Genomic DNA, 12,203 nt, shown 5'->3' on the forward strand with positions numbered 1-12,203 from the left:
AATAATTTTCAGCCATATAAAAACTTTAGTTGCTGGAGTCTAGTCTTCAACCCAATAAAATGTGAACCAAGATGACAGAAAGCCTATTTGGCTTCTGGAGGAAGTTCAAGTAAGACTGACTAGCCAAGCCCAATGGCAACAGCATGGAACCCAATAGCATCCCTCAGCCTGTGATGATGCAAAACTAAGAGCGGCTTCTGGGTTAACTGTGGAAAGAAAATTGTTGTATCTCCAAATCAGCCAATGTAAAGGGCTGATATGCAACTAAGGCAACCCTTTACAAAAGTAACTTATTAGTGAAGGGCAGAACACAGCAGTTAAGAGAAGTAAGGCAAGGTGGCACCTTTTCAATACAGAAGAAAAAATATGGCATGACTAATGTAGTATTAAAGAGATATTTCAGAGGTTTAAAGTGAAAAGAAGGCACTAGTAAAAACAAATAGTTCAGGAAGATATACAAGAAGTCAATCAGCTAAGGATGCTTGCTAAAACACAGCTACTATGAGGCAGGAAATACAAAGAAGAAATGACATAAATATACTAGAAGACAAACAAAAGAAACAATTCTTTGCTAGACTAAGAGAACAAGCAGATCCAAACCAAACAACCCTGAAATGGCGAGTTCTTTTTTTTCCCCCTCAAAAAAACATTGTGACTAGACTATCACCATTATTTAATGTTATCAAGAATTATTTCTAAACCAGATAATCCACACCTGGCCTTTGCTATACTGAAAGGTCCTGAAACTAACTTTTTGCTAGCAACTTCCCATTTTTAACTGCTGTGCATGAAAAGAGAACAAGAGGACAATATATTTGTGAGCTGAACAGAATAACAAGGTACTACTATCCATCCCTAACTGTCCTTTGGATGGGAGTCATCCCTTTTCAGCAGTACACTCGCAACACCCAAGGGAGCTAACACGTACAATGTGTACACAGCAGAAGGAATCAAGTTACTAGGCTCATATTGAACAACTAGTTATGGAAACTGATTGCTTTAAAGTTATGGACAGTGTTGCTGGAGCAAGTATGACATACTGATGAACTGCTAGATGTTGACACTGTGCAGTTAAGAAATCTACCTTCACAAGAAAAAACTGATCCTTTGCCCTTGGAAAGGAGTTCGTGTGCATTTGGGCCTAGATACATAATTTTTTTCTTGTAGGATGCAATGCCTCCCCACTGGAATGGGAAGTCTTGCATGTAAATGCCTTCTTGAATGATTATTTAAATTTTCCAGTACTCTTGGATTAAATAGAACAATGCCTGGCAGTTCTTTCCACAGTAGTTAAGAGAATCCAGAATTCTTTGTAGGGAAGACAGCAAGTAAGTAAAAAGACAGCAGTTAGATGCCAGATGTGTGGTCATGTTAGTAGGCCAGGAAGGAGGGGCTGATCAGATTTTCTGCACATTACTAAAAGAAAGCCATGTATGAACACCATAGTATGGGCCATTATCAGATTGCAACTAAGATAAGATACATGTCACCTTGCTATGATTACACAGCCTGGACTCCAAAGACATAGCAAGGGCCTTTTTCAGTTTGTTAACTGCATCTGACAGACTAACTTCAGCAAGCATCAGTAAGTTATAAAACCAATGCCGCACAATAAAGGAATGGTTTACAAACCTTGAGAACAATTCTAATGTCCTCTGCCATCTTAAAAAAAGTTACTTCATATTTTATTTATCTGCGTAAAGCATAAACTGAATTTTAAGGGAAAAAAGGTTGTTGGAATAGTTCTGCAGATGGAGCCTATTTACTATTCATGATCTTCACATGACCCTATTCATCAGATCATGAAAACCAGGACCACCCAAACAGATGCTGATGAGGTGAGTATTAAAGAGAGAAAGACAAACAAAAAATCTACTATGGATTACACAAATTAAAGTCATATTTCCTCTAATAAGACGCTGTGTTTTTTACATTTTAGATTAACTGTGATGCTACAGAGACTATCCACAGCTGAAGCTACAGTCCACAATATATGCACTTGTAACTTTACTAACATAAGCCTCTGAAAGGCAGACTTAGATTGAAATGAAGAATCAGTTCAGGCTCATTCAGAATGCCACAGATTTTCCTACAAGAGACAGCAGCTTTTACAACTAAGTCAAATGATATATATGCATTATGGAACTTTTCAAAGTCACACTGGCCATTTTGGATATTTAGTAATTTCTAGATTGTTGTAGTTTACATTGTGTCACCTTAATTTAGAAGACGACAGTAATTTAGAAGTTTAGTATTAAGAACATGAATGACATTTTATAACTGTCCAGCAATTTATTTAAACATTGTATAAGCTGTTCAGTACTTCCATCTTTTGGACATTAACTGAATGTTCAATAAATCCTTTCAAAAGCATTTTTTCCCAAACTAGAATGATTGTTGCATGGAAGTACAACTGCTACTTTCAATCCAGCATCAGAGGCTAACTTCATGTGTAATTTAGTCCCTGAAATCACAAGACAGTAATTTTGAGTCAGTGACAACTGCAGGACAGCTTCTTGCTTATGATCTCATTTGAGATTTCCCTCCCTGAAGATCTTAACACAAAACCAACAAATCTGAAAGCTTAAGACACAGACTTTGTCCTACAAATCTGTCAATAAAATCACAAATGGCTAACTTACCAACCCAAACCAGGATTTCTGGTAGAACTTCTATGAAGACTTACTGTGAATCTAATACTATTGTCTTGTTGTATCAGTCTGAAAGCATTGCTGATACAGGAAATGGAGGCAACAGAAATTATATTGATTTCTACAGAACTAAATGGAAAGCTGTCCAAAATTGCAAGCAAGGTACAGTGCCAAAGGACAAAGTAAAGAAAGAAGGCAGAGCAAAGAAGGTGGTCACTGTTAACCACGTGATCTTTAGCTTTCAGAATAACCAAAAGCGCAATCATTACATATGAAGAAAAAAGACCCAAGAAATTAGACATCTCACAGAGGCAGACCACCACAAATACATTGCCAGAATGGGAACAGTACTCCTGACTTCCCTCCAATCTCCATTACTGTAAGTCTTATAGTGAATTTTTATATATGTCTTCAAACATTCTAGAAAAATTGTTCTAAAATACTAGGCTTAAATTTGTCACTTGATAAATAAGCAAGGAGTCAAAATTTTAGTGTTTTTAGTATGTTAAAAGTAAGAGAAGAAAATTAATGATCTTTTGTTTAAAATCTGATATTACAACAGGAGTCTTACAGCATTTGCTGTAAATGATTATTCATGAAGATTTAGCAGGTGGAAGAATAATCTAGCTCATCATTGTTTTCAATATTGCATAATTTGCATAAATAGTTTGCTTTACCTTTTGGTAAAGTATGCCACAAGGATTATTATTTACAATTCATCAGTATTCATCATATCTACCAAAAATATTTACAAAATTTAGAATATTTACTGTTTATCAATATAAATCTAGCTTCTAAAGAAAACTCATTAGAAACTGTTCTCCTGGTTCTGCTGAATCAAAAAAACCTGATAAAGTCAAGCTACTTGAGAAGTTCTACAAGCCTTGTTTTGTCAAGAAGATCAAACTGAACCTAATTCACATTGAGAACATCTTGCAAATATATGGCAATGACTTCCTCAGCACCCACTCAATGTTTCCCCCTATTTTTTCCCATGTAGACTTCATGTACATTTTCCTTTTAGACTTCCAGCCCATCCCCCTTAACCTGAAATCAGGCAAAGTTACTAGTAGGATCTTCATAGGACAAACACGCAAGGCTAGTTCCATATGAAATGAAACTAAACAGCATGCAAAAGTTTAATGGGACACATATCCCAAGAGCTCATCATTCCTGCAAGTACCTGTGGTCAAGAAGCAGTACATGGGTGGCTCTACAGTTTCTAGCTATTTTTCACATGATTGCTATGCAAAAGGGGCACATCTAACATTAAATACTGGAACACACTTTTAAAAGCATGTCTTGGTCACTGTAGTTTCAAGGGACCCATTTTAAGTTGTATCTGCTGTTTGCAGAACACAAATTAATCTTATCTACCAGACATTGGTACCATGTGGGTAACTGGAAGACAAGAACACCACATTAACAGCCCAACACAAAGGAGTTATTTATATATTATGCCACACTGAAAACACTAAATTTAGTAACCATTTGTTGCTGACTGTGAAAAACAATGAGTATGCTTAATTAGTATCTTCTTGAATCAATGCAATGACTTAAATATAATGAAAGCAAGGCAACGTTAAGACAATTGTGTGTGCAAAACCTCTTAATTTGCCAAGATTCATCATCTGATTTTACCACTGGCATTTTGAAGATTTTTCTCATAACATGGCTTGCTGAAAAATCCTGTGCAGCCATTGACTAGGAAACAACAATAGAAAAACTAGTTCACTGGATGAGCTGCATTTATGATTCTATAACAAAGTAAACCGAAGTAAGCCCATACATACTTTTGGCCTCAAGTTTATTTCTTGCTGACAGAGTAAATGTAAAGCATATGAAGAGATTCTCAAAAAAAGGTTCTCAAGCATCCCTGAATGAAAAAAAAAAAGGCTATTACCTCTATATCAATACCTAATTTCCTCATAGATTGGACACCCATTAAAAAAATACACTGATGTAAATGACTGATGTAAAGCTGTAAATAAGTTTACTTGTTTTGAAAGACTGAACATGGAAGCAACTGGAAGTAATGATCTGTAAGCTATGATGATATAGCTTTGAACTTTTTTTTGTTTGCTTTCAAGTGTCAGTTACAAAGATGTGAGTGTCATTAATAAATGTCATAATTAAAAATTGAATAAATTTTAATCATCCTAAATCAGGATTCAGGTGAGCTTCAAACTTGAAGAAAGCCACACAATTCTGATTTCCATTTCTCAGTACTAGAAATGTCAAAAACTTTAAAGACTGGATGCAGCATATAAAATAAGTTTCCAGTAGGACACAAGTGCAACTGCCACTTTGAAAGAGGACAAAAGTTCACTATTTTTTTTAATAAAGCACCAAGTGTAAACAAAATCAATATAACTGCTAACAAGAATAACATTTACATGCCAGGGTAACAAGATACAGTTAGAATAAGGAGCACTATCAAAACCCTGCAACAGTGAGTAACTTTCAATTTCTCAATTATAAATAAAAAGAACAGTTATTTAATCAGGATAATGGTTCTTCTATTCCAAGCTATTCAGTACAGCAAAGCTTAAGATGAATAACACAACATACTACCAGTGCTGCTTATGTTGACTACTATTATGTCACTCCACTCAAAACTAATAATGATTTTACAGGAACACCTATAGCTGCACTCTTCCAGGCTTTAATACGAACTTTTAGCTGCCCTTCCTTTGTTGGCACCATAGAAGGAGCTTTATTGAGATCACACTAATGCTGACATCTCTCATAGTACCCAGTTATCATTGTAAAAGTACATCAGTTTGATACCAGGTTATTTACAGTCTCCCTTTAAGTCACGGGCTTGAGTTGAAAGCCAAGTCCACCATCCTCCCCACTTAGTGATAGGACATGGCACTACTAACACTATCTTTGCATGATACAGAGCTAGGGAGTGCCTGTGTTAGACCACACAGCACAACCTGGTGTGCAGAGCAATGCTAACACAGCTCACGCAGCACAGGCTCTGGAGTTAACAGTGCTTCTGGTACGAACGTGTACGAGGCAGCAATTCAGATGCAGACACCTTCTAAGATGATACCCTCGAGCTCTCAGAATTCATTTGTTTCAAAAAACAACTGTGAAATGTTATTCAGACTTCAGTCAATGTTAAAAGGTTTCATTCTAAAAATGAAACTCCCTTTAAACTAAAATGGATCATGGCAGTACCACTATATTTAAATCAAGTAACTGATTACAAAAATTTGGCAAGAATGTTATTCATGATAAAGCTAAGCAGCCACATATTAAAGAAGTAAAAACATTTACAAGTTACAGAAATAGGAGGAAAATGAGCTTTAACTGCCAGAGGATAACAAGCAGGAACAATATGCTTATCAAATAAAGGATATCGTGAAACCACTTCAAGAAGTACCTTTATATCAAAGGTTGACCCTGCAGAGAAATGGAAAATAACTTTGAAGTATTTCTGATTATACCACATTCTCTCTGCACCACCATCCCACAAAACGCCAATAGGGAATTCTGTGAATTGTTTCCCCAATGCCTTGCACACCAGCTGGTCAGGATTAAACATCTTGCCCATGGCACCTTTTAGGCCTTGAGGACTGGCATTTTTGAAAGTGTGATGAACAGTGTACAATTGTGTATGCCCCATTTGTTTAGGATAATCTAGAGTCCCAGAAACACTATTAAATCTATCTACAGTTGTGATAAGGGTTAGAAGAAATCCACCGCAGCTATCCTTCTAGTTTGAAAGTTACAGCTCTCGAATTTCTTCAACAATACACTCAGAAAATATTTTGGACTTGAATGACGAAATGTCTTTGTCTCTAAATTTTTTGTTATTTGAAGCATGTAGTACATAGAATACACAGCCCTACTTGCAGAATACCAAGTGCTAGCAAGCACTTCACATCACATAACCAAAGTGACCAGAACTCTGCAATTAACATGTTTACAACAATGGGTACAATCAGATATCCACCTCACTGTGAATGGCACCAGGCAAGTGAAGAAAAGTACCTCCCATAAAGGGGAAAAAAAAAAATCCCCAAACAAGCACTGTTTTGTTTTCATTTGCATTAAAACACACTGAAAGATGAATTTTCATGGTAGAGTTCTGAACAGATCTTAAAATATGCATTTGGATTAAGTCAACAGTTTACTCTCAACATGGCTTTAGTGACCTGTCCAGATGAAAAAATTCCAAAGAGACCATGTAGGTTCTTACATGATTGGAATAAGTACTTTTGACTTGCTAATCAGGGGAGGGCTTCAACTATCTTGAAAGACAGCAAATTCTCCTCTGACAAGACATCAGTGTTTCCACAAAATAGATAGCAACTGCTGAATTTTGGATAGAAGTATAACTCACAGGCTTCAATTAGAAGCTAATCTTTTGAAAAAAGCAAAGATCTCCTTGAATACAATAACTGACAGCTACAGTACATTTAATGCTGTTTAATGGTTGCCATCAGCACACCAACTTATTTTGCTCATATGCTACTGTATAAAGTATAAAAGATTACACATCTAATTAGATTCTAATTAAGATGCTTTCTATTCAGAAAAACATGTTTTGCTAACAAGTACAGAAACCCGTAGCATGAAAAAGTTGTTTTTCTACACATTCATACTTACTTCCTGGTAATTACTTAAATATGGTGGTTTTCTGTTATCAGCTTTATCGTTTGGTATCCTTCAAAAAAGTTGCAGGAACATTTTAAGAAACAGGAAAAAGGCATACAGCAGCCTTACCCATAATCAAATGCAGTGATTTAGCTCAGTGATACTGAAAATGTATCATGCCGAAATAAGTTAATTGTTTGTATGCTGCCTTATTAGACTTCCAGTGCACAATGAGTAAAAGTTTAGTAAGATGCTTAAGTTGACTTACATAGTCCAAACAGAAATAATTCTCCAGCTCTTTATGACTGGATGTAAAAGCCTTTTCCTAATAACACCCTCATGCACACAGAGCTAAGCACATTCACTTTGACTGTTTTTTAGGACCGCTATTTAGAATTTAAATCTGTATTAGCTTGTACTGTAGGTCCAGTATCTGAAACATTTTCTTCCACTTACAGAAACAAGATGAGGGCCTCGAACTTACTTAAAACTCATATGAGGTAGGTAAAACCATTGTGGCTTGATCTGAAAAACATAGTAAGATGCACAACAGCAGAGGCATTCGTTTTGACACTGCATGAAGTAGTTTGTGGAAGAAAGTGGGGTACGTTGTGCTAAGAGAAAATACACTGCCATGGCAGAACATGCAAATCTTGGTGGTATTTAAGAGCTGATGCCAGCTACAAATGCAATTTACACTTGGAGATTAAGAAACTTTTGGATGAAGATTCAGTTCACCTAAATAAATTTCTATTGCTTGGAAATTCCCCCTCCCCAACCTACTCAAGCAACCAACAACCTAACCCCTCTACATTCTCTCAGCACTGTGCGAACAATTCCAATTAGGTCAAGGATGTTACTCTTCATTAATCTCTTCTAGTTCTTCTTCATGGGATTTACTTCAAGTAATCAACCAAGACACATGAAGAGAAATTACAGTACACAAGTTAGCGATCAAGTATAGTAAATAACAGTGGGTTTTCACAGAAACTCTTACTTTGCTTGCTTTTATCTGATACAAGAATAAACTGAACATCTGCTGACTGACTTTCTGCATTTCACTAGAACAGGAAATATAATAGTGTGAACAACAAAAAAGTAAATCAATTGCCATGCCCTGCTGTCTGGCTGGCGATGATACAAAAACACAAGTCCCTATTATTGTAAAGTCAATCTAGACAAATACTAGACTGGACATGTGGTGTTTTGGAGCTAAGAAGTTGTCAAACTAGATTTGAAAATTAGTATTTATGAAACCAAGAGATCACTTTAAATGTTTAAGTGCAAAAGAGTCATGCTGTTACTCCTATGGGTTAAAGGGTAAGTCTATACACTCAATGCATATCAACAAGAAACAATAAATAACTGATACTCTTAAACATCCCAGCTTTATCCTCTCTACCCTTACCCAACTGAGCAGGCTTCCCTGGGATACCAGGTTTGGACACTGTACTAAGTTAGATACCAAAGTATATAAAGCAATTGGGAGTTACAACCTCTTAAAATTTCCCAGTACTATTAAAAGATATTAATTTATACTCCTACAGCACAAACAGCATATGTCTTTATGAATGTCATGAAGTTATGAATACAGTCCTTATGAATGTCATGAAGTTCAGTGAAGTCAAGTAGAAGGTCCTGCATCTGGGACAAGGAAATCCAAGCCAAAAACAGGCTGGGTGGGGAATGGATTGAGAGGAGCCCTGAGGTGGAGGACTTGGGGATGTTCCTGGATGACCCAACAATGTGCACTTGCAGCTCAGAAAGCCAAACATGTCCTGGGCTGCATCAAAATCAGTCGGCCAGCCTGGCAAGGTTGGTGATTCTGCCCCTCTGCTCTGCTCTGGTGAGACCCCAGCTGGAGTGCTGAGCCCAGCTCTGGGGTCATCAGCATAAGAAGGATGTGGATCTGCTGGAGCAAGTCCAGAGGAAGGTCACAGAGATGATAACAGGGCTGCAGGACCTTGCCAAAGACGACAGGCTGAGAGAGTTGGGGTTGTTCCACCTGGAGAATAGAAGGCTCTGGGGAGAACTTAGAGCAGCCTTCCAGTACTTAAAGGGGACCAACAAGAGAGCTGGAGAGGGACTTTGTACAAGGGCATGTAGTGACAGGACAAGGGGAAAGGGCTTTAAACTGAAAGGGTACATTTAGAGCAAATATTAGGAAGAAATTATTCAAATTCTTTACTGCGAGGATGGTGAGACACTGAAACAGGTTGCCCAGAGAAGCTGTGCATATCCCATCCCTGGGAGTATTCAAAGCCAGGTTGGATGGGGATTTGTGCAACCTGGTCTAATGGAAGGTGTCCCTGTCCATGGCAGGGTGGTTGGAACTAGATGGCCTTGAAGGTCCCTTGCAGTCCAAACCATTCTATAATTCTATGGTTGTTGATCATACATAAGCAACACTTAAATTAGTCAGTCATGACAACATTTTCTATCCAGTTTTGTTTTTACAAACTATGAAAAGAGGTAGAAACTAGATTGAACTGAATTGCAAGCTTAAAAAGAATATTTCAGGCTGGGGGCAGGGTTGTCATCCTTGCATAGAGGGCATTGTCTGTTATAAATAAAGAGCTCATTAGGAAGGAAGTCCCGAGTGTACCATGCAGTACCAAAACAATTACTTTGTTAATATGCAGATCCAGTGAAGCCAAATTTGAGTCTTGTACTAACAACAGTGCCTGGTATCATTGGACAAAGGAATATTTGCAGTCAAGGCAGTATGTTATAAAAGGAACACAAACACAGGACTTAAATTCACCCACAATTAGATGGCAAGGACACAAGATAATCTTATGGAAGCTCTGACCACCTATCCACTAACATTAATGACACACAAACATTGGTATTTTAGGTTCAGTGCAGCTGCTTCAGTCCACTCCTGATAGTTTCCTCTGGGGAAACTATTTACTTACACAATTTGCAAATACCACAAACACAAAAGTCAGTTCCATTTAAACAAATAAATCTAATAAGAAACAAACTTACTTCTTTGGTCCCTGAGGATCGACGCGTTGCTCTAACATTAGAAATGTTCCTTGAGCTAGCTGGAGTTGCCAATGGAAGAGTAGTAGAAAGCTGAGGAGGACTCAAAGACATCAAAGGCAACCTGGTATCTCCTAATATGCACTGTTTGGAATTGGAATTTTTACTGATGAAGCTCTCATTTTTACTGTTTCCTGAATCTGCATTACCAAACTCTGTTTTCTCCTTATTCTTGATTCTTCTCAAGCAGTCCTTCAGTATTAGCTGAGTTGCAGGCTGACTCAACCAGCACAAAAAGAGTTCATCCACCTTCATTTTCACTGCAGGTTGCAGAACTTTTCCAGGTGACATTTTCTGACAGTTCCCCTGTTTTGTTGGTTCAAATTCAAAGTAAATATTTGACAAGCATATAAATATTCCATTCACCATTCAGTGTTTCACAGACATTATTTAACAAAGTGTTAATATTTATTCCTTCAAGGTACCAACAGAAGTTGAGAATTATATTTTCATGTGCGACTTCAATAACATTTTATAAGCGTAAGCCAAAAATCAGTCAGAGTCAATTCCAATAATTTCTTTTAAATAATGGATAACTTCTTTTAAAAACATACTTTTAAAAGGTGGAGACTAGAGAACAAGAAACTGCACTTGGGCTTTCTCAAAGAGATAGCTAACAAATATGACAAATATCCTCTTAGAATATGTGTTAAAAACATATGTATTATGAAAAATAAGACTTCAAAATACTTAAAATTGAACATACTAAGAAGTAAATATCTAAGCAGCTCATGCTAAATCCTGGTGATAGAACAAGTAAGATTTAATTAGCAAGTCTTTCAGTCCAGAGATTTAGAACTAAGACTGAATAGTCAATTTCCATTCTGAGGTTGTGACAGGGACTTAAAATCTTGCATCCCCCCATGTGAGGGATCCCCAAAGCTTCGTAATTTGGTATTTTAAAAACCTCCTACTTGACACACTTTTGCAGTTTTTCAAAACTAATGTAAAATCCAATGTAACTCAAGAATTGCGACAGTGTGATTTCAGGTTCAGTTACTCACCTGAAACAAACAGGTTTTTGGTGTTTTTTTCGTAGGTTTTTTTTTTGGTTTTGGTTTTTTTTTTTTTTTTTTTTTTTTGGTGTTAGAGAGAGAGGACTGGAATGAAACACTGAGAACAGAACCAAAGTTACCATAAAGATTTTCGGCATCCAATTACTTAACGATTTGGTATAGTTCAAATTAAAATCTATGCTTCCTCACTTTTGTGGGTTTTTTTAAAGCCCTTCACAGAATTTGATCTATATGCGTAAAATCATATGATAAAAGATATATGACTGATGATTTAGATGTCTCTTCCAACCTAAATGATTCTATATACAAATACTTGGCCGAACAAGCTTTAAAACAAGCACTTCAATTTGGAAACGAGTAACACCTAGCAAGCGAACATCCTACTAAAACCTAAAGCTCATCCTCATCCCGCGGCAGAACTAGAAGCCTTTTAACACTGCACCACCTAAATTTTCCAAACCGCTGTGACTTTTCAGTTCAGTTATTGTGTTTCTGAAAGTGAAGGCAAACTCGTTTCCCTAGTATTTTAAGCTCAACAACTTCACGGCGCTGGCGGCTGCACTCAGCCATCCTCAAGCGCCATTCGCCTGGAAAGAAACGGTCCTGGGGAAGGGCCAGCCCGGCGCGCCCCGGGCACGGGGAGCCGGCGCTGCAGCCACAGGCTCGCTCCCCTCGGGCGAGCCCCGCACTTCGTCGTGCAGCAGCGGCGCAGCAGCGGCGCAGCAGCGGCTCAGGAGCGACGTGACTCCACAGCACGAGACAGCCACACTCACCTGCCCCGTTCCGCCTCCGCCACCGCCCCTTCCCGCCGCCGCCGTCTTCAAATGCGCACCTCCTTCCGGCCCGGCCCGGCCCAGCCCGGCCGCCGCCATCTCGC

The 12,203-nt window shown here is 37.9% G+C and overlaps 1 protein-coding gene across 2 annotated transcripts in view; it reads right to left on the minus strand.

Annotated features, from left to right (window-relative positions):
• PPP2R3B (protein phosphatase 2 regulatory subunit B''beta) overlaps window positions 1–11,917 on the minus strand; it is a 44,388-nt gene extending 32,471 nt beyond the window's left edge. The window contains exons 1-2 of one of the 2 annotated variants that reach the window (XM_053934650.1): window positions 11,772–11,917; window positions 10,254–10,616 (exon numbers count right to left, since the gene is read on the minus strand). In XM_053934650.1, the coding sequence (XP_053790625.1) occupies window positions 10,254–10,601 (348 nt within the window). In that variant the 5' untranslated portion in view covers window positions 10,602–10,616; window positions 11,772–11,917. Of the gene's footprint in view, window positions 1–10,253; window positions 10,617–11,314; window positions 11,336–11,771 lie in introns of those variants that run through there. The other variant, XM_053934651.1, reaches the window with a different exon arrangement.
• Between the last annotated feature and the right edge of the window lie 286 nt (window positions 11,918–12,203).

The sequence above is a fragment of the Vidua chalybeata genome, chromosome 2 (genome assembly GCF_026979565.1).
Source record: "Vidua chalybeata isolate OUT-0048 chromosome 2, bVidCha1 merged haplotype, whole genome shotgun sequence".
NCBI classification, from domain to species: domain Eukaryota; kingdom Metazoa; phylum Chordata; class Aves; order Passeriformes; family Viduidae; genus Vidua; species Vidua chalybeata.